The sequence below is a fragment of the Coturnix japonica genome, chromosome 5 (genome assembly GCF_001577835.2).
Source record: "Coturnix japonica isolate 7356 chromosome 5, Coturnix japonica 2.1, whole genome shotgun sequence".
NCBI lineage: Eukaryota > Metazoa > Chordata > Aves > Galliformes > Phasianidae > Coturnix > Coturnix japonica.
The window spans coordinates 13,545,195-13,567,881 of record NC_029520.1 but is presented as its reverse complement, the minus strand read 5'-3'; the positions used below and the strand labels follow the sequence as shown (position 1 = coordinate 13,567,881).

Here is a 22,687-nt window from a genome sequence, read left to right as displayed (position 1 = left end):
TTAGACAAATTCATGAAAGAAAAATGTATCTGGGGCTATTAGGTAGAAGCATGTGATTTCTAGTTCAGGAAGTTCCTAAGCCACAAATTGCTTGGAGGTTGGGAGAATATTTCTGGAAATGTACCGCTAAAAGAAGACCACAGGGAAGCTCAGTGGAATTGGTGGAGCACACTCATTTTTACATTCAGTTTTCATCACCTCTTACTTCTCTTTTAGGCATAGTACCATTTCCAACACATCTTACAGAGTGCATGTAAAGACTATAAAGACTAACTGGAATCCTCTTAATTTTAGGCTTAGTCAATGCCATCTTCCTCTCAAAACAGCCATGACCAAATACATTATTGCTCTTGGTCTGCATAAAGTCAGAGGATATGTAGTGGAATTGCAGATAGGAATTGTGACTAGATTTAGGGGTACCAATCTCAGCCTTGAGTATAAGAGGGTATTGTGAATGTGAGCACTCAACACAGAGTCAATTACTGAAGTGGGAAACTTTGTAGAGTACACGTCAAATTAGTGTTTTTTACTACAGTGACTACTGTTCTATGAGTTAATGCATTTGAAAGCATATTAAGCAATCATTTCAAATACTCTAGGTTCCTTGGAAAACACAGACACCTTTCTCTTCCTATAAATTTGTACTTAAACCTTAAGAGCAACACGCAAGATACACAAGTCCTTTCTTACCTGTTGTAATTTTACTATAATGAATTAAGAAGTGATATATTGTTTAGGTACTTGGATTCTAAAGGAGCTGTGCTGTTTGGAACAAGTGAACTGTGCTTAACACAGTGTGAGAGATGCTTTTGTACTATAAAAAAAAGTAATTGTTTTCTTTCTCTCAGAACTCAGTATTATCGATTTTTAATAATTTAACATACTTTCTTCAGATTTTTCATTTAACACATTCAGTTCTTGCAGTCTTTTTGATGTCATTTTAAGACAGTCTTGAGGTGCTTTCCTTACCTGCAAATGGTGATTTTCATGTGAATGAATATATTGTGGGACAACCTAGTTTCAAGAGGGAGCTAGAGAGCTGTGAATGAATAAGCCCCCATGAACTGTCTGACTGTTAATCTGTCTTTCAGGTGAATAAAAATAACTTGTTTTTCCCATATCAACCTCATTTTTCAGGTATCTATTGATGGAAATGACAGTGTCAGTAGCACGGCAATGATAGGCGAAAATGAACAAGAAAAAAAAATGCAGGTATGTAGCACAATACAAAATACCTACACGCATGTTTCTTCAGTCTTCTCTGTGCATAGTTTGACTGTCCATGCCTAATCTACTGCTCTGTAGATGACATTGCTTCGAGTGAACCCTAGAGAAGCAGACAGATATTTCCAGTTCTTTTTCTGCTGTCATGTTGCGATTACTTAGAGGTATAAAAAACTTACTGAAGTGAAGATATTAACGTAAAAGTTCTAAGAATAATAGAAAATACAGGTAAAAATTATGAAGTGTCAGGCCTTTTTTACTTTAACCAGGAATCTGTAAAATCCTAATTAGGAACAACAACAAAAACGAATAACAAAACCCTATGCCCTCACATGTTCACATGGCATAGAAATGGCCAAGTCATTGCACCGAGAAGGATTTGGTCATCAAAGAATCGGTGTTCTTCCTTTTTGTTTAATTTCAGAGGTGATGAAGTAGATGAGCATGGAAAAATATCATCAGAGGTAAAATATGTTACAATACCTGTGAAAGAGGGAATTATAGGCTCACCTCTGGCAGTGACCTCAAAGTCCTGTCTTCTGCATTTTTTTTAATGTTAGGTCCCACAACATTTAAAACCAGTGACAATCCACAGTTGTCTAAATGGCGTGCGTATGGGAAATTGGTAATCACAGCCTGAACCTCTGATTAATCAGCTGAGGCAAGTGTTGGGTCAGCTGCGGGAGCACAGGTGAGAGTAATCTAGCTGTGCTTCTGGAAGGAGTGGAGCTTGAGTCCATCTCCTCTAGACTTCATTTAAGGGCTGACCACCATTAAGGCAGCATCTCTTGGGAGATTGCTCCTTGATGGAGATTGCCTCAGAGGTTCCCAGTAGACCGAAGGCCTCCATAGGGGTGAGATTTTCCTGTAAATAACCTTTTGGATATTTACTACCATCTTTTCATTATTGTCACTGTACAGTGTGATTGTGAGGGGAGAGAAAGACCAATTTAGAAGTTATCAATGGTATTAAAATGTATCCCATAAATATAAATCAAGAACTTCTGGAGTTTTGTACAGTACAAAGCTACAACTCTATCAAAATGCAGAATTCAAGGAAGAATAGAATAAGATTTGTTTGGCTTCAGCTAGAAGTAAACACCTATTATGCAAAACAAGCTGTTACAGATATCCAGTTACATGGTGATTTCAGCCTCAACCCCAAAACACAGTGAATCCAAAGGTTGCTTTACCTTGCACTTCATATGGCAACACATATGGCTGTATGGAGGTGTGCTGATCTTATGGAGCAGGACGTGTTCCAAACAAATAGCAGATGAAGATCTGATGTTTCAACAGGTGTTTAGGCTCAGGCACAAAGTCTGATACCCACCCACCCCCCAGTAAGGTGACTTCATTTGGCTGACCAAGGAAGTGAGGGTCCCAGCTATTGGTTGTTTCTGAAAATATTTTCAGTGATTATTTCTTGGCATGATTAAGTACCTACTTGTAACTCATTTAGTAGTAATGTATTACTTAAGATACTTCATCTAAATTTGAAACTATTTCATTAAATAAGTGTGTATTTATAAATTCGTCAAAAACAAACAAACAAACAAACAAACGAAGTAACTGAAGAACAGAACAGATGTTATGCTGCTGAGTAGTCATTCAGACCATTTGTGTGTGGATAAGGTTTTCACGAAAGAAAAAAATACAGCGTAAAACCTCTTTATGATTTGTACAGACAAGAACAAAAGCCTTTGTGTGACCTAAAGGATATCGTGCATTATTGTTTTTTACATCTGCCATAGCCATCTGTTGACATGAAAAGCAGAATCATGTGACTGCTGTGTGTGTACGTGATCTAAAAATCTTACCTGAGATCTTAGTTACCTTTGTTGTCCTCCTGTGTTACCTGTTTGAGCTGAATTAGGATGCATTTGTGATTGCCTTCAAAATAAATAATTTCTGAGCTTTTGTTATTTAATTGGTAGAAAACAGTTCTCTGGAAGAAAGATCGAATTAGGGAACGTTTGAATAAATTGGGCATATGCATACATCTACTGGACTTAATGGGTCTAGTGTAAATGCCATATATTGCATAATAATTGCTGATAGAGCTTGGTAATGTTGCAAAGCCACTCTTGCTTTTCTTTGAAGTGCTGTGGTGTTCAGGGGAAGTTTCTGAGGACTGGAAGAAAGCAAATGTTATTCCTATTTCAAGATGTGTAAGAAGGAGGATCTGGAGATCTATAGAACCACCGGCCACACCTGAGTCCTTAGCAATTCACCTGAGTCCTTAGCAATTAGGTGAACAAATGATCTTACAAGCCATCTTCAGACATGCTGGCAGCTGGGAGTAGTCAGTGTGGATGTGGGAAGGAGAAATAATGCCTGACCAACCCGATCCCCTTTTATGACAAAATAATAACCTTTGTAGTTATGAGAACAACTGATATTGTTTATTACCCACATGAAATGAGCCAACAGGAATCTCAGAAAGTTTAATAAAAAGAAGTGGAAAGCCATGAACCTGGGAAGTGTAACCCAGTGCACTGGTAGAAAATGGAGAAACTGGGGATCCTTGTGGACAAGCTGACTGTGAACCAGCAGTGTGCCTTTGGTAAAAAACAAAGACCACACATCAGCAGATCACGGGAGGTGATCTTTCCCTTATCTGCTGTGCTGGTGGTACACACTGGAAATGCTTGGCCCAGTTCTGAGCTTTCAGGAATGCGTGGACATAGTGGAGTAAGTCCAGTGAAAGACTGAAGATGATTAAAGGCTTAGAGTGTCTGACAGACGAGGAGAGGCTGAGCAAACTGCAACTATTCAGCTTCCAGCAGAGAAGGCCAGGGGGAATTTACCAATAAGTAGAAATACCTGACGTGGGCGTACAAAGATCACAGAGCCTGGCTCACAGTGGTGCACAGTAGCAGGATAAGAGGAAATCTGCGTACACTGAAGTGCAGGACGTTGCATTTAAACTTGAGGAGAAAAAAAACTTCTTGTCTTCGGTGCTGGTGTAGGTTGCACGGGTTGTAGTGTCTCCATCCCTAGAGATACTCAGAGCTCAGCTGGGTACTGCCGTGAACAACTTGCTGCAGCTGATTCTGCTTTGAGAAGAGGTTGCATTAGGCTGTCCCATCATACTGATGCTGTGGCATGTTCTTTGGCAGCGTGGAATTGAATTGGATTATGGAGAAAATAAAAGTAGTTTGAAAGATACACTTGTAAAAGTTGTAGCTACTTTGTATACAGTTGTATCAGTGTGTTTACATTTGGTCTTCTGTGTTTTTTTTCAGTCTGTAAGAACATTCCTTGTTTATTAGCATAACAAAAAGCCTTTGATAGGGGTCTAAGCTGTATCATGAAGCTATTCTGTGCATTTTCCTATTGTATCTTGCAAGAAAGCAGAGTAGAACCTAGCTTCATTTGCACCCATTAGTTTGATCGAAATACGTGCATCACTGACGAAATGCAAAATGTTTTCCTTCATTTTTAGAAAGTGCTCATTATTAGTGCATTTAATTATTGGATGGCCTTTGTGTGAACTTATCTTTGAAGGCAATCTGATTTATAACTAACCTCCCTTAGGAACAAAGCCAGTGCCTTAGATGTGTAATCTCTGTGTAAGCCTCTTCTTTCTAACACTCATCTTACTGCTTCACCTATTTTTCAGATTATTTAGTCTTATTTAGTGTTATTTGACTAATTAATGCATTCATTTAGAAGTTCTAGCTCCAAGTTAAATATGTTTTACAGCTTCTCTCTTTGAAAACTCATGTTTTTTATTTCATTTACCGAGTGCTACAAAATATGTAGCGTAGCAAAGAGAAACAAAAGGAAACCTGTTAGAATAAGCTTTGACTGCAAAACAGTGTGTGACTTTCTTGATCCATTGTATTTTTTTAATCTTTTCTTTTTCAACTTCAGATTGTCTTGCAGGGACATGGAACGAGAGTGGCTGCAAAATCTCAGCAGAGTGGAGAGAAAGCATTTCGCTGTGATTATGATGGCTGCGGAAAACTGTACACAACAGCTCACCATCTGAAGGTAATGAGATGTACAGTAAGCATTGTTACTTTGCAGGTGTGATTGATTTATTTGTTTATTTGACAAATTGTTTGCTTGAAAGTGATGGAAATTAACAGGAAAACGACTGCGATGGTGCTGTTTTGTCAAGCGTTTATTTGGTTGGACTTAAAATAATCAACGTAAGAGGACCTGTAGAAGTGCTCAGTGTAGTCAAAAATGAGAGAGAAGTCTCTGATGCATGCGTGCTTTCTTTAATATAGTTGGCCATTGTTTTGGCCATTCCACATATATTTACAGAAATGTTTTTTGTAAGACTGACTTGTGGCGCAGTGGTAGGAATGCCGCGTTGCAACACCGGAGGCCCTGGGTTCGAATCCCCCTGTGGCGCAAGTGGTAGAAGTGCCGCTCTGCTACACAGAGGCTCGAATCCCGGGGGGTTGGACTCGATGATCTCTAAGGTCCCTTCCAACCCGCACGATACTATGATACTATGATGATGATGATCTTAGAAGAAGATATTTCACAGAATCACAGAATTGTAGGGGTTGGAAGGGACCTCTAGAGATCATCGAGTCCAACCCCCCTGCCAAAGCAGGCTCCCTACACCACGTCACACAGGTAGGCGTCCAGGCAGGTCTTGAATATCTCCAGAGAAGGAGACTCCACCACCTCCCTGGGCAGCCTGTTCCAGTGAAGTGGAAGTTCATGGCTTTCCATACTTGTAGTTTCAAGGGAAACAAGACTCCCTGTGTGAATTTTTATCACTGACTTAAAAAGACGACATTTAAATGTGAATCCCGGGAAAAGAAATAAAATGTATTGTCTTTGAGAATAAGTTTTTTCTGTGCTGAAGTAATCAGATGCAACATTTGGTTAAATGAGCGTGTTGGATGTGTTGGCAGGTACATGAAAGGTCACACACAGGAGACAGACCGTATCAGTGCGAACATCCTGGATGTGGCAAAGCCTTTGCAACAGGTAATCCTTTGTAGACTAACTCTTCCTGCCTTTTAGCATTTGTCTGTATAAAATAAGTTTATATTTACCACTGTTTGTTTTTCTTAACTGCTAAGTATAGAACCTGGTTGGGAATCCATTTATGAGAACTGCAGAAAAAGGTGGTGTTTTATCTAATTAAGCATACAGAAAAGAGGGAGGATTTAATTGTTAGTTACTGAAGAGGTAATGAGGTGAAGCACTTGGCACTTTCGTTTGGTCTTCACCTGTCATGCTACAGTCAGATTTTATCTTGAAAAAAATAGGCCTTCTTTATATGGAACTAAGAGTGTAAATTACACAAGGTGACAAAATAAAGCTGAACTTGCTGGGTAGAGGAAACTAAATAATATTCTGATCCAGAGCTGAACTTTGGTGGGAGCTGCTTGAAGCGTTTGTTATCACATTGTATCAGGGTGATGTTTCTCCTGAAGTGAACACTGTCTTTTGTACAGACGACTCCATTCATAAATGATACACTTCCTGAGATTTGATTTGATGGTGTGGGATGTAATTATAAAGGATGGACCATTGAAGGTGGTACAAAAAAGCAAAACTTGTTTCAAATTCTTTTACTTTGAATGTAGATTAGCCTGATTCTTAGAAAAGTTAGACTCTAGATTTTCTGTAAAAACCGAGATGTTTGTAGAACTCCATCTGATGTAATAGATTGGACAGTTTTTCTTTAAATAAGAAGCACAAGAAATGCTGATGAGAAAGGTCAAAAGACAAACAATCCCACTTAAAGGGTTGTACCTACATTTAATTATATAGTGAGTTTGTGCAGAGATTTCAAAACAATGTAACGAAACATTATTTTCCACTGCAACAGACTGATGTGCAGCTCTTAACAGCTTTTTGTCTAATGCTATGTTTTTGGCCAGAGCCATTTGTACCACCTTACTTCAGCCTTTGATATGGTTCATGTTACACACTGAACGTTTTCAGCTTAAATATTAAGGACTCCGCTGTGTTGGATCATGACGTACTGTTTATTTTAGATGTAAGAGTGAATTGAAGCATCAGAAGACAGAATAAATATTTACCTTTGTTATAGTAATTGCAGTTTATCCCTTTGAAGGGAGTGGGAAGTGTAATTTCCTAATAAATGAGGGAAGGAGGAATTCATAAACTGGATCAGGAGTTTTGTTGCTCTGTATGGTAGAATGAAATGCTTGTAAAGGGTAATGGCTTCTGACCATCTTAATTTTGTACTTGGGCTGTTTTAACATCCTTTCTGACCTTCAGGGTATGGATTAAAAAGTCATATCCGAACGCACACTGGTGAAAAGCCGTATCGGTGCACAGAAGAAAACTGCACCAAGTCATTCAAGACTTCTGGAGACCTACAGAAACACATCCGAACCCACACAGGTAGGATTACTATCGTTTTGTTTCTCCAAGTTAATTCACTGAAGTGGATTTCTCTGATTCACATCGCTTAGAAAAGTGTTTACATGTCGGTGCTGCCATTGCAGACTGACATCGTTTGCAGTTTGGTTTGCAGCTATAACATAACAAGGGGCCTTTCCTCAGTAAGGTAGCTCATCTTTTAGAAGTGTTTTGGTGCTTTAAGATAAATTGAAAGCTGGGTACATGATGGCTGTTAGTTCCCAGGTTGTTGCCCTTCTCGCAGCAGAAAAATAATAATAAATGCGGTATCAAACTTAATGAAAGTTCCAAATGTGTGAAAATTAAAACTGAAGTCCTTTGTGGAAACAGGTGGGAGTTGTGTGTGCTTATACGTACCCTGTGTGAGTTTCAAACCCTGTGTGAGTTTCAATAGTGCACTGATGGAGGCAAACTCTTGCTTTGCTGATGCAAGAAAATCTCGGTCACCTGGAAACAGGTCACTTTTCTAGCAACTCCATTAGAAACACAAAGGCAAACCAGTCGGGTGACATTCCTGCAATCCCTGAAGAACAATCGGCGTTGTGGTTTGTGACTGCAGCCCTCCTTGAGGCTGTAATTGGAGGTTCTGCCTCCCGACGGGGATCAGGGGAGCCATGGTAACACAACATCGAGGCTGTATACTCAGATATGCTCTGTCTTGGCAGAAAAGAGGAAAACGTTCATGAAACAGCGGCCTTAAGGAGTGAATTATAGTTTCCTCTGCCAAGAAGCTGACTGCTTTGGAGTTTCGTGGTATTAATGTCTGTGTCAGGACTTCATTTTTCATTTCTGTTTCCAAGTACTTAGAACTGTATCTGTAGTGGTAATCTGCCCTCTCTTGCTCCGGGACTCCTCTCTTTGTTGAACAGTAAGGTGGGGGGAATGTACTTAGCTCTACCCAGTGCGAAGTTCCAACAGGACAGCATGTTGGATGGCTCGCACTTCTCCAGAGTCAGTCCCTTTGCTCTCCCCCAAAGGAGCTGTGTGCTCTGCTAGGTCTGAAGGATCAGAGAGATTAGGCAGGGGCTGGCTTCATCTAGTCTTCATGGTGAAGGTTTTGGAGGAGCAATCAGTTATTGTGTGTAAATTTAGTGCAGAAATGGACTTAGGAATAAAAAATTCTGTGTTTGTGATTGCTTTGGCTTTTGAAACTTGAATTTCAGTGCTACATCTCTTTAAAAATTTGTCTCAGCCAAAGGTAAAGTGCTTTCTGTGGTATATTTTACTGATTTGTCTGTACACTTTTTGTACTCTTTTGTAACTTTTCCGTGTGTACTTTTTCTCTTTTTCAGGGGAAAGGCCCTTTAAGTGTCCTTTTGAAGGATGTGGCAGATCGTTCACAACATCTAATATTAGAAAGGTTCACATCAGGACACATACAGGTGAAAGACCTTATTACTGCACAGAGCCAGGATGTGGGAGAGCTTTTGCCAGCGCAACTAATTATAAGAATCATGTGAGAATACACACAGGTATGTGAATGATGTTTTATGTTTTGAAATGGATCCTGCTTGGGAGAGTCTCCTTTTTTGAACACCATTTTGGTGCGTTGTAATTGGATATAGTCATGTTTATGTGACTTGACCTGGTGCCTTTGTTTGGGCCTTATCTTCCCTAGTATGAGGGTAGTTTGGCTCACCTTTGTGAGTCACCCTTTCACTTTGATTGTATTTTCAAGATTCTGAAACATAGAAGGTAGTGATAGCCATATCATCTTGTAAGCCTTACATTTTAATACAAGTGTGGATAAGTTTCTTGGAGAACTTACGAACCAGATTAGCTTTATAGTTTGTAATGTAATTTAGACATCTGTTTCATTGATTTTTGTTTTTATTGGGAAGTGTTCTTAATATTAAACCATAATTATTTAAATGTATGCTCCTATAGATTATTTAAAGCTTAAAGACTCAAGCAAAAGAAAATTTACAGCAGAGCAGCAGTACAACTAATAATTGAGGAGAAGTACAGAGCTTCCAGTAATTAAGGAACGAAATTGTCAGTGCTGTGCAAAACTGATGTTTAGGTTGACACCTTTCCAGAAGCCCAAAGTGCTGTGTCACTTGGTGATGCAGTTTGCATTTGCCTTCATCCTCATTATCAGTTTCTAAAGATTCTGCAAATTGCAGCTTTTAGACTGCACATCCTGTACATTTTATATGGAATGACAGGGAGAAAAAAGGGCCCGACTTTAACTGGCAGATTAAAAAAATAAATAAAAAAAAAAGACCAATGAGAGGCTGCATTAATAAACTTAGTGAGCTTCACTGTTGCCTTTGGAATTGAAATGGGGTTGGTAGTGGAAGTGTGTCACTAAATACCCTACACATTCATTGACAATCTGTCTGTGCATTCTGGATAACATTCTCTCCTTCTCTTTTCTGTACAGGGGAGAAGCCCTATGTCTGTACAGTTCCTGGTTGTGATAAACGTTTTACAGAGTATTCCAGTCTATACAAGCATCATGTTGTACATACTCATTCCAAACCATATAATTGTAATCACTGTGGAAAGACGTACAAGCAGATTTCTACACTTGCTATGCACAAGCGGACAGCACATAATGACACAGAGCCCATTGAAGAGGAACAAGAGGCTTTTTTTGAGCCACCACCAGGTTAGAGTTTCAGTCTTTGAATCTCTTGCCATAACAAATGGGCTGAATGATATTATGCTGTTTATAACCAAGGAAATTAAAGTGTAGATAAGAATCTGAAGAACTTAATAAATGTTATTGAACTTCTTTGTGGGACTTTTTAGTGTGCTGGTCAACTTGTAAACAGAAACCGAGAGAGTAATTGACCAGATCATAAACTGATTTTATAGCAGGCTGGAGATAAGAGAGAGTTGAGAAATTTGAGCTACAGTCTCAGCAAACCTGCTATAAACAATTCTGCTATAAACGTGAATGTGTGAAGGGACCTGCAAGAGTCTGAAGTGTTTGTCTGCAACCTACTGGATTTTACTGAGGCATCATAGTTGCTGGAGGTCTTTTGTCAGGAATAAAGGCACTGCCTTGTGAAAAGTAAAAATCTGTCTGTGCAGCACTTCAATACTGTGGTGGTTTTGTGACAGTTAATAGCAGTATCTGTGAATTTATGTCCTAGAGGCAAAGATGTAAATAAGCTAAGAACGTTTGTCGTGTTATCAGTAGTATCTTGTGACTATAAACACAAGGCTAAAAGAAATACTGTGAGAGAACAGTTATTACTTTGCAAACTGTGATTTGTCTGAAGATAGAAAATGCAGACGCAAAGGGTTCTGTTTTACTGCATGTATTTGGGAAGCAGCACTGAACGTCTCAAGCAAATTTGCTGTAGTCTCATGCCGTCTTCTGAGGGAGTTACAGGATTCTTCTACTGAAGTTAAACATTTATTAAGATAATTAACTGAAATCTTCACACAAAGGCATCGCTGTATTCCTCTGTCTGCTCGTTAATGAATAACTCTTTTAAAAACTGCCATTTGTGTTCTCATGAAGGCTCCTGTATGGAAAAGTCAGCATTTAAAGATTGAACTAGAAATGGTTTGTTGCCTTTTTAATGTTTCAGTATAAACTAGTAATATACTTTTGTTATGAATAGTGTTTGTATATCTTTTTTCTCATCTTTCAACTATCCTTTTTGGACTGAAGCATTTTAAAACCATCAAACCAGGTTGGCATTTGTTCCTTGTTGGTTATCTTTCCTGCCTGTACATAGAGTACCCAAACTAAACTACTCTCTTGCCTTCTTTGTATCAAATAGGTCAAGGGGAAGATGTTCTGAAAGGCTCGCAAATAGCCTATGTGACAGGTGTAGAGGGAGAGGACGTAATTTCTGCACAGGTTGCTACAGTTACTCAGTCAGGATTAGGTCAACAAGTAGCGCTAATTGCCCAGGATGGAACCCAACATGTAAGTAAATGTTTTGCTGAAAAGGTAACAAAAATATGTTGAGTTTAAGCTTATGTGTTGTTGATAAATGTGTGCTTTGATTTCTCATGGAAAGAAACTTCTTTGAAGATTATTCAATCTGTATGCTTAGGATTGGATCTCCTCTGGAACACCTAAATTCAACCACATATTCTCTTATCTGAAACTATGTTAATACAGTCTTAGACTTTTTGGTCTGTCCTGTTATCTATATCACTGGAAGTCCATTATGCTCACACTGTAGGCAAAGGCTGTATAACAACTGTTACATATGCAACATGGCTGCTGAGGTTTCCCAGATTTTCCTGGTTATTCTGTTAATACCTGATAATAGTGGAATAATATCACTGGTATCACTGTTGCATTGTTTGTGGGTGCTTTTTAGAAAAAATAATCTACTTTGACCCAGTGCATGTATTACAAACTGGTAGTATTCAATTCTTACCATTTCTGACATAAACATGAGAAGATCAGGAAATAGAATGATACTACATACACCTGAAAGTTCCTTGGGATAGGTTTTTTTGAGGAATGGGTAAGAAACGCACTGAGTGGATTTCAGCACATTTTTTTAGTTTAATTCTGGTGATACATTAAATGTATACAGGGAAAAAAATTATATTTCAACTGAGAAAAGTAGCTACCGTGCCAGTAGGATATAAAAAACATCTTCTAATATTAGAATTGGGTATGAAATAATAAAAGGGACCGTCACACTGCCAGCCCCTAACACTGCAGCAGTACTAAGAAACCAACATTTTAGCCCCTGGAAATGAAGGCCTTTGAAAGCCATAACATGGAGTTCTATTCACATCTATTAATCCTTCAGTTTGATTTCAGTTCTGGAATGTTTTATTGCCTTCTGAATCATGCATCTTATCAAATCACCGACTGATGCTCTAATACATTTATATTGGAGACATCAGTAATTTATATCAATTTTTAAATGATATTTTTAATTGGTGGTTTTAATTCTAAGTCCTTACCAAACCTCTTTAGTGACTCCATTAAGATAAAAGCATGTGATGCAACTGCTTTGAGTCTCACTGACCTCTTGTGTAAGACCCGTGCATAGATAACCTCACATGCAGTTCTCTGGGGTATGATCTGACTGACATGGAGTTCTAGACTTTGACTGAAAGCACACAGCCTCCTTCTCAGCCATAACTGTATTTCTGTAAAGAGATACATGGGGTGTTAGATATCCACCAGTAAGATGTTTGTAATGAGGGCTCTTCATCCAAGAGCGGGAATTGGCCAGAGAGTGACGGTGATTCTCAGGAAATGCACGAGTACATCAGGAAGTAGAATAGATGCTAGGACTTGTGGACAGTATGTTACTGTATATGGGACTTAGGGTATTTTTTTCAGTGCTATTATAAGTTGCCTTTTCATTCTGAATTGTCAGGCAGTTTGTTTCACACGAGGAAGGTGAACTTGCACCTTCTGCTGCTGAATCAAGTAGTGGGAACGTGTTTGCTGCTACAGTGCAAAAGCAAACTCTGTTTTTTTTTCCAAATCTCAGTTAAAAACACTTACCTGAGAACAGCATTATGTTGCTGAAAGCTCAGACTCAGGTATGACTTGAGCAGCAATTAAACCTTCTTTACTTCAGGAATTATGTTATGTTTCAGGTCAACATATCTCAGGCAGATATGCAGGCCATTGGAAATACAATCACTATGGTAACACAAGATGGCACCACTATCACAGTCCCTGCCCACGACGCCGTCATCTCTTCTGCAGGAACACATTCTGTAGCAATGGTTACTGCAGAAGGCACCGAAGGACAGCAGGTAAAAAATTATCCTGTGTATGTAAGTAACGTTCCTTTTGGGATGGTATAACATAGGCACAAAAGTCATCGCAGTATTCAACACCAGGCTGTATCATTCCCATCAGACTACAATGTGTTCTATTCCATTAGCATGCAGCAACAGGATGCTTTAAAAACAATAATTGGCCCCCAAGAAAAATTGAGGTACTAGTTTGATAATTCATGTAGGTATACATAAGACATAGAAATGCTAAGCATTTCCCCCAGAGTCACACAGTAAACAAGTGGTAAAGCTAAACGTAGAATCCAGTGTGAATTCATTGCTTAATATTATGGGATTGTAATCTGTTTTGCAGAGAGAAACGTTTGTAAGTATACGTCTGCAGTTTTGCTATTAATATACAGTAGTTAACTTTTTTAGTACAAATACGGTGATACAGCTTTTCATATGTAAGTGAAAATACTGGCCTAAAAATGTGCCGTGTGAAAACAAATATATTTAATTCTCTGTATGAGTGTATGCATTCCATGTGTGTGTAGATAATCACAGGCTCACAGATAAAGTTATTGAACTTCTGTGCTGTTCTGAAGATAGGTGTGTTTTGAGGGCTGAGAGATGACACTGAGAAACACAGTGATGTGACCTTTCTTAAAAAATGACCTGCTCTGCAGGTTAAAATTGTGCTCATGAGTAGCCATAGCTTTGAATGTAAATTTAATGTTGAAGATAACAGTTGTATGAAGGGAATATAGGTGAATTTGTGTGCCCCGGTGGCTCAAGTGGTAGAAGTGCCGTTCTGCTACACAGGAGGCTCGAATCCCGGGGGTTGGACTCGATGATCTCTAAGGTCCCTTCCAACCTGCACGCGACTATGATACTATGATACTATGAATATCTGGAACCATCCCATTGATTCTCATTCTTTGGTCCTGAAGGTTGCCATTGTGGCTCAAGACTTAGCAGCGTTTCATAGCACCTCGTCAGAAATAGGACATCAACAACACGGGCACCATTTAGTGACCACAGAAGCTAGACCCGTTACATTGTTGGCTACATCCAACGGAACACAAATTGCAGTACAGGTAAAATGGAAATGATTTTTTGGAGTGCTTTTTGCTTCTAGAGCTAGGAGCTTCTAGTTGTATAACTAGATCAATGTAATAAGCTTGGCTCCCCTGAAAAAAATAGTCAGTAACCATATAACTTTGTATTTTAAATAGTATATAGTATTAGAAAGAAGAATAATAAGCACCTGGTTTTCCAAATCTATTTGTAGAACTTTGAAAAAAAAAAATATATATATATATATATATATATATGTTGTTTGGGGAGGGCTGAAGTTAAGGGCAGCTGAATCTTTCACCAGAGAATGATGTTCGTACTGTTGGAGAGTCAGTAGGTCTTTAGTGGAAGAGTGTGTTCATTCATCCTTCAGCATTACATGATGAGGTGATCAGGAACGCCACATTATCAAAGTTGAATTGCTATGAACATGACTATACAGATAAAATAATAATTTCCTCTCTAAACTGCTGTAGAACGGAACAGTGGTAATGGGACTGTTTCTTTATGTAATCAGAATTCCTCAATAGGTGCACACTGTATATATTATATGCTTTTGTTCCATACAGCTTATTTTCTCAGAAGAATTAAGGAAACTGAAAGCGTTTGTTTGGTTTACCAGATCTGAAATGTAATTCAGTGGCTACTGTGAATTTCAGAAGCCTTATGTTAGCTTTGTTCTGTCAAGTGAAATTATTATCTGCCTAAATCATCTAAGTTATATGTAATGAAATGCATTTGCCATGCAGCAATTCTATGAAGAAACTGAGTTTGGTAAATCCATAGAATCTCAGTTAAATCTGCTATCAGAGGATCTTCTGGTTTTCCTGCTGCTTAGATAGCTGCTACTGTAGATGACCCAGGCGAGATGTGACAGTACTGATCACACTTGTGCTCAGTGCCCATCGGTATCTTTGCCTTTGGTGTCACCTTACAAAACTGTAAAGAAAGATCAATCTGTGTAAAAATTTTATATTTATTTATGTTTAAATGCATTTGTTTCAGCTTGGAGAACAACAGTCCCTGGAAGAAGCCATTAGGATAGCCTCCAGAATACAGCAGGGTGAAACACCAGGCATTGATGATTAACTTCTAAAACTGCTACCAGAACAATAGATTGAAAGGTATTTTATTTTCAAACTACAAAGGTCCATGGCAGCAGCAATCCACAAAAACTTTGAAGTTCCCTGCTCACTGGTACTGTGTACACATTTTATGCAAGAGCAAAGAACGTTTTGTAAGTGTTGTGTACATAACCCCGGGAATGGACTGACATCATCTACTTCCAACTGTTGTATATTCAGGAATATGGAATTAGGATTATATAGTAAATTTCCTTGTTATCCTTTCATCAGATTTCAGACTGGTCTACAAGCAAGTTAAAAACAAAACGGAAGTATTGGAGTTAATTTTTAGTGTCATGTACAAATAATGAAGGCATTACTGAAGATTTGAAGTGTTGTAAAGACTATGACAAAATCATAATTTCAAGAACCCTTTCAAGTTATAAAGAAGACAGAGTCTTTTCAGTTGTTTTCCATAAATGGAAAAGTCATGGATTTTGAGCCTACTGCAAACCTTCATTTTTTGATTTGTTTCATACAGATTTGAATACTCTTTAGATTGCCCCCTCCCCCCCATTCACTGTAAATACAGATTGTTAATGCTGGGAGTGCTAATTGTATTATCTTTAAATTGGATTATGTACAAAGGAGAAACTTTGGTTGTTCGATATTAAAAGAAGTAAATCTAATGATTTCGTTTCTTTACATACTTTACTTAAGATGTTACTCTGAAATTATTATGCAATAAAAGATAACAAGATTGTATTATCTAGATAGGATGACATTGTTCTGTGACATACTGTTTTACTTTTAGTGGCACAAGTTAAATTATTTATTTACGGCCTTGTATAATTTTTTTTCCCCAAAGTTTATTTATAAGTTTAAATTTTTTACTTGTTTTGACCACGGTCCACTGAAGTATATAAAGTAATCAGTGCTGGTCGTTATTTTCAGCATTCTGAAGCACTACAGAAATTATTAAAAAGCATAATTAGTCAACTGATTTTGACTTGAAAGTAAACTAGGAGGTCTCAAGAGGAATATGTTCAAATGGTGCATTTGGGGCATAAGTACATGTACTAATAGTCTGTTTTCAACAGTTCTGAGTGCCTGCAGCTAATACTGGTTACCTATGATGTGCTGATAATCAGTGATTTTGAAAATCAGGACACAAGTTACTAGGAAATAAAAAAGGGATTAATGAAAGATGATGTAAGTACAGTGCTCCTCTCCACCTATCATTCTATAAAGGAAAAAATTCATTGTAGATAAATCTAACACGTACTGTAAGATGTAACTTAAACCTTTTTATACAGAAATTTGTCTTTACTTGTCTTGTTATTAAGCTTGTTGAGCAAGTTAAACTTTCTTGGCTTCCTGTAAGACTCAGTGCTTACTTTGGATGAGTGTTGAGAGCACTTCTGAAACCGAAGCCCCACCTTTATCTTTCTCAAGGGAAGGATTAAACATCTTGGGGATGAAACGTTGATCAAGTGATCATTTTGTATGTCTTGTGAGGGGCTCATTTTGCATTAAAAAAAAAAAGTAAGTTAATAACAATGTACTTGGAGGTATTTGACATCAAAAAGGCCGAATTTAATGTGATTGACTATATCAATACGGGTTGCGACTTTTTATGCTTTTCATATAGGTGGCCAACTGCAAAATGCCGTGAGAGAACACAGTACTATGGGATAAAGGTGGTCAAAACAGACTAATGTCCAGAGCTGTTACAAAGCACAACTTTGAAAACACTGAGGTTGTCTGCAACCTTCCTGTGGGGTTGAGGCTGTTTACTTACGTAGATGCCAGATTTCCTGAAATTTTAAGTAATTTTGATGTCCCTTGGAGATAAACTGTACTATGCAAAGAGGTTAATTACGTGTCAATTAGATCAGTTTCTTAGTTTTTACGACCTTTTAGAAATTAAAGATGTATCATTTGACATGAACGTTCAAGTTTTTTCTTCTTAAATTTCATTGCCAATAGTTTATGGAAACAGTGGCTGGAAGTGACTTAGCACAGAAATAACAGCAGTACCTCTTGTTTCCCAGGACACTTTCTGACCACTGCACAAATGTGAGTATTAGATCTTCCTTCATACTAGTTATTTTCCTGCTAGGTATTGAAAACTAGCTCGATAAGGAAAAGCTGCAAAATCCTTAAGTGATTTTTCTTGTATCTTACCAGTTGTTCTTGCAAAACTCCTGCAGTCAAAGGTTTTGCATCCCCCATAGTTACCCCTGTAAAGGAAAACATACTTAAATACTGAATAAACAAGCCAGACTGACTTAGACTGCTTAGTCTTGAGAGAGAAGCAGGGATGATTGTGTGCATTTTCACTGTGAGGCCTTGTATGTGTAACAGTCTTGTTTTCAGAGTGGAGTGCCATCTGTGATTTTCTGCCTGCTTCCCAGGAGTAGAAGGGAACCGTCTTGTGAGCAGAAACTGCCGTTGGAAGGTTCTGTAGTGGAGATTACACAAGTTGAAATTGGGTGAAGTAAGGGATCTTGGTGAAAAGGATTTCAGGAGGAGAAAGCAAAGAATATGCCCCAAAGAACTGAGTGTTAGGCAGTAGAAATCTCTTATATTTAGCCATAGATTTTACTCCTCTTTTTGAATGTTCTGTTTCAAAGGGAGCGGCACACTGGGAGAAAGAATTGTAAAACAGGGATCCTATGAAGTAGAGCAGCCTTTCCTCTTAGAAATTGGCTCCCACATTTCCAGGATTCTCGGTCACAATTTTCTCTTAGACTTGAATTCCAGCCCTAAGTCAACTCCTTCCTTAAAGGAAAAATAAAAAACCCCAACAAGACAAACAAGCCACCTCTAGACTTGGCAGTCTGCACTGGGGGATTTGCTTTTCTTTGCAGTAGTTCAGTGCCTCTCCAGATAGTAAAAACAGAGAGGCAATTATTAGAGGTGCTCCAGGCTGATGACCTTTTGTGCCTGAGGCACTATGCATAACAATGGGACAGTTCTTACCCTAAAGAGCTTAATGCCAAAGCACACATGAATAGGCTGAAGCTGCAAGACTGTGTTTTTAGAAGAGTAAATCCTGAAGCCTGCCAACAAAGTTGTAAAAAGCCATAATCCCTGATAGTTTAAGTAATCTCAGCGACCAGTCAGCTGACTGATACCAGAGATATTCAGGCACAGTATGGGAGGAAAAACAGGACATGTGATGTCTGCCTAGCAAAGAGCAGAAGGAGGGAGCCAATAGTCCAGATAAATGAAATGTAGGAGCATGGATGGCAGCTCTTCCTAAACTTTACTCCAGTTCCGAACCTTCATTGAATTTGGGGAACAATTTGTTTGACGGGATGTTCTGGCTTCTCTGACAGTCACGCAGTACTAGAGTACTGAAAAAGCCCTGTGTGCTGCGTACTTCTCAAGAGGCAGAGCCGAGAAGCTATTTAATCAGTTTTAACCACTAGGAAAAGATGGAGCAGAGTAAGGGTGTGAAGAAGACCTGTTTGAATCCAGCCATTTAACAGAGACATCTGGTAAACTCAGGCTGCATACTTTAGGGTGACTATAACTCCAGTTTAACCAGAATGCAGAAGTGCCCTGTAACGAGCCCATCCCAGTCACTTAGTTTGTCTTTGAAGGGTAATACTAAGAAGTGCAGTACAGATTTCAGTAGTTTTCATGTATAGCACAAGGGAAAGTAAGAGCAGGGCGGGCAGGAAAATGATTTCTCAAGGAGCCTTGTCTGCACAGATACAAATGCATGAATTCAGACTCCAGCTTATTGTTGATAATAATGTACTCCTATTTTTGCAGATCAGTACGTATTTGAGTACTGGATCTCCCAAAAGTATTTTTTGCTCCATTGGATAAAAGCCTTCAGAAATTTGAACCAGTATGATGGGAGACTAAAAGCCAGTGCTGGTTCCTGTGCCTTAAATAGTAAACTATACTCATAAGTCATATAAATCAGCATTTTTTGGTGTTATGTTGTGTAATTGAAATGTAGCTTAGGTGTTTTCAGCAGTTTTGATGATCCTTTGATGTTCCTTTGATGTTGTTTTGCCAGCAAAGTTCACTTGGCCAAAGGAATATCTGACAGCGCAATTAGGCTATCACCTTTAATAGTAATTGGCTGGCACCTGACCCCACTGTTAATGTGATAGCAGACGTTTTCAACTGAAGAGTTATATTCAAAGCGGACTTAATTATCCCAATAAACACAGAAGCTTATATCAACAAGGAAGCATTTTGTCCTACATAGTCTGTGTATTTTTCTCTAATTGAAACATGACCCTCTTAAATCCCATCCAGCTCAGGTTCTGAAGACCTAAGAGACTCTGTCTAGATTCATTTTGTTCCGTTTAAATTATTTGAAGCATTGCATTCAAAACAATGACAAAACGTTGATAGTTTTTGAGCACAAACGATTACATGGAGAAAAAAAAGTGTCTTACATGCTTACATGTAAGTGCCTTACATGAAGGAAGCATTTGCCCTCACCTTGTTGGCTGACTGCTGTGTTTTACATACTTATCCAGGGAGTTTCTGATTCACCATCATGTTGATGCTGTAGTATTTTGCTAAGGGGCTTCTGAGCAGGTATCTTAGTGAAGCAAGACAAGGGAAAGACATTCCTGATACCTGGCAGGTCTGCTGACAGAACAGAAACTATCACAGTGCTGTAGGAAGCTCCTGGAGAAAGCTACATCTCAAGCTACATCTCCCATGGGCTGGTAGCCATGATGTAGAGTTCATTCGGATCTGAATGCAAGTTATGATGACTCTGAGAAATAGCCAAATGCAGGAATGGTTTGTGGGTCAAACAAAATGAGCTGCTTTTTGCTTTGTCAACAGAGACTGCAAGATTTCTTCCATGAAATGATGCACACAAGAGATCATTAAAATAAGTTGCAGTAAATTTGACAAAAGGCAGAGTACTTCTATGATTTTGTATGTTTCCTGGAGGGGAAAAAGACAAAGGTTAGGGATGCTGGTAAAGTAGTAGTGACTGTTTTGTTTATGTGCGTGGGACATTTTGAGGCTTTTAATCTTCTGTTAACTTCACTTATACACAGGAAAGGGGCATTCTCATTGTACCTGTTGTTTTCTGTCAGGGCAATTATTCCCTCTTCAAACTACAGGAGTGTGGTGTGAGAGCAACGTGCAGATTTCCAGAACGTTTCTGATCTGAATACATCTCACAGGATCAGATTCTTCTGTTGTTTCCTTTGTAACCAGAGGCAGAAATGTATGCAGAAGGGGTGTCAGTAAGGCCTGATAAAGAGTGTATGCTTTCATTGTTATGGACAGGTATTGAGGAATTGTGCCTGACTACTTGACAAAATCTGTTTTTTAATTTTTTAAACTTCTTTCTGAGTATTTTCAGATCTTCCTTTGAATTCCTGTAGTTTGGGCCCAGAATTTCTTTGATAGAAAGCCATCAAATTCCCCTTTCTTTTGTCCACCTCCATCTCTTGCTCTTGTGTTCACTCAGGAAGTGCAAATAACATCACTGAGAAATGCTCTATCTACATGCTGAGTATAGGTTAAAAAGAGCAAAGGGAATGGCAGCATCAACTACAAGCTGCTGTAGAGTTTCTGATTTTCATAAAAGCAGCCTGACCTTCCTTTTCTTTGGCTTTTTCACTCTGTTTATCCTTCTCATAAAATGAACCAGTTTCAAGCTCTGCTGGCTGCTCTGCAATGGGTTTCATCCGGTTTTTGGCAGAACTCTTCCAATTTGATCACTGTGGTTTTGGGGGACTGCAGATGAACTTGTAAGTGCAGGAAATCCTGACAAGTAGGCACTGTATTCCCTTCCATGGCAGTTTCCTCTTACAGCTAGACAAATTGGCCATTGTTTCACTTCTTTCCCATTCATCATTGTTTGGGTTGTCCTGCTACCTACAGAGGGAGAGAACTGTTTCCCTTTGAGCTTGAAAACTCCTAGTTAAAAGCTGTTGGTTCCCACTGAGAGTGTGCCACCCCAGATAAGCGTTTCTGGTAGCAGAAATCTTGAGTGCACTGGACTGATACACTCTTTAATTTAAAAGCAAGTCGTTTTTTAAAAAGTGGCAAATATATTCTGAAAACAAATGGAATTAGTAGGCATTGCACTATTGCTGGGTAAGTGCTGCCCAGACATCAGGGTACACATCTATCCATGGGATCAGGTTTTTATTTAGCGTGATCTACAGAAGCTCCGAGGTACAATTTAGTGAGCTTCAGAGAGCTAGGGCTGAATTTGGCTCCAAAGAGTGTAGTGCAGGAGAAGACCACGCAGCTCTTCCCTGCTCACTTCTCCCTGTGACAGTCTCCTCTGCTAATGTACTCTCTAAGGAAATAGGCTCTGTAGTGCTTATTTAGGCTGTTGATAGGCCTGGTAATGTTAGTCCTTGTTCATGGTGGGCAGGGTAGCCAAGTTACCATACTCATGCTTGGGAAGAACCAACTTTTCTTCAATACAACTATTGACAGTCCCATCAAAATACAGCAAAAACAACAGCTTATGTGGATTCAGGATGGCACGTAGGTAGAAGCCATGAATGCGTGGTCCTTTTATAGCAGCTACACGTTTTGTTATAGTTGCATATTTATGCAATACTTCCTTATTTGCTGTCAGTTTGGAAATAAACTTTCTTTTTAAACAATTGGGTTTATTTTGTTCATTTCTTTCACCATTCCTTTTCTCCTCTTGCATTTTTCTCTTAGTGTTCTTTAGATCTATTTCCTCTTCTGCACAAACTCATCCTTGTTCCACTTGATGTTGTCCCATTTAAGCTGTTACAAGGATCAACAGTTAAGTGGTTACTCTGTACAAGGAACCTTCTGCAGTTCCATTTGCTACTTACCCTCATTAAATAGCTGTATCTGTAGACTCCAGAAAGCAGTGCAGCAACAGTTACATTTAGGTGGAGTTTGGAAAGGAAACTGAAGTGTTTACTTTCTTCCCTCCCCCCCTTTTTTTTGGCGGGGGGGAGGGAAGGGGCAATTTTTAGGTTCTTTATAAGAAACTGCTTTTCATCTCCTGTGGGCCATTGATCAAGATGAAAGCTGTATTTTGTAAAGGCCTTTTTGTGTTCCATCTATCTTGAAACTCAAATACTTCAGTTGGTATCTGCCGCACGGTGCATTCACGTTTTGAATTACTGTAGTTCTGAATTATTGCAGGGCAAGTGTTTGTACAGCACTTGGCTTGGTGTAGCCATCTCTGTGTGAATGATGCCCGGTTGTTCTTTCATAGGTTACATTGTCTGCCTTCAGTTTTCAGGTGATCACAATGCGAGGAGTGTATGGGATATGACGCT

General features: G+C 38.8%; 1 protein-coding gene across 5 annotated transcripts in view; it reads left to right on the top strand.

Moving 5' to 3' along the window:
• The window catches only part of ZNF143 (zinc finger protein 143), a 36,824-nt gene extending 14,794 nt beyond the window's left edge, over positions 1-22,030 (top strand). For 3 of the 5 annotated variants that reach the window (XM_015864054.2, XM_015864049.2, XM_015864051.2), the window contains 10 exons: positions 1,138-1,212; positions 5,104-5,223; positions 6,108-6,183; positions 7,450-7,575; positions 8,886-9,065; positions 9,980-10,207; positions 11,337-11,485; positions 13,138-13,299; positions 14,217-14,363; positions 15,349-22,030. In XM_015864054.2, the coding sequence (XP_015719540.1) occupies positions 1,138-1,212; positions 5,104-5,223; positions 6,108-6,183; positions 7,450-7,575; positions 8,886-9,065; positions 9,980-10,207; positions 11,337-11,485; positions 13,138-13,299; positions 14,217-14,363; positions 15,349-15,432 (1,347 nt within the window). In that variant the 3' untranslated portion in view covers positions 15,433-22,030. The remainder of the gene's footprint in view (positions 1-1,137; positions 1,213-5,103; positions 5,224-6,107; positions 6,184-7,449; positions 7,576-8,885; positions 9,066-9,979; positions 10,208-11,336; positions 11,486-13,137; positions 13,300-14,216; positions 14,364-15,348) is intronic. The other 2 variants (XM_015864052.2, XM_015864053.2) reach the window with 2 other exon arrangements.
• Positions 22,031-22,687: the final 657 nt, after the last annotated feature.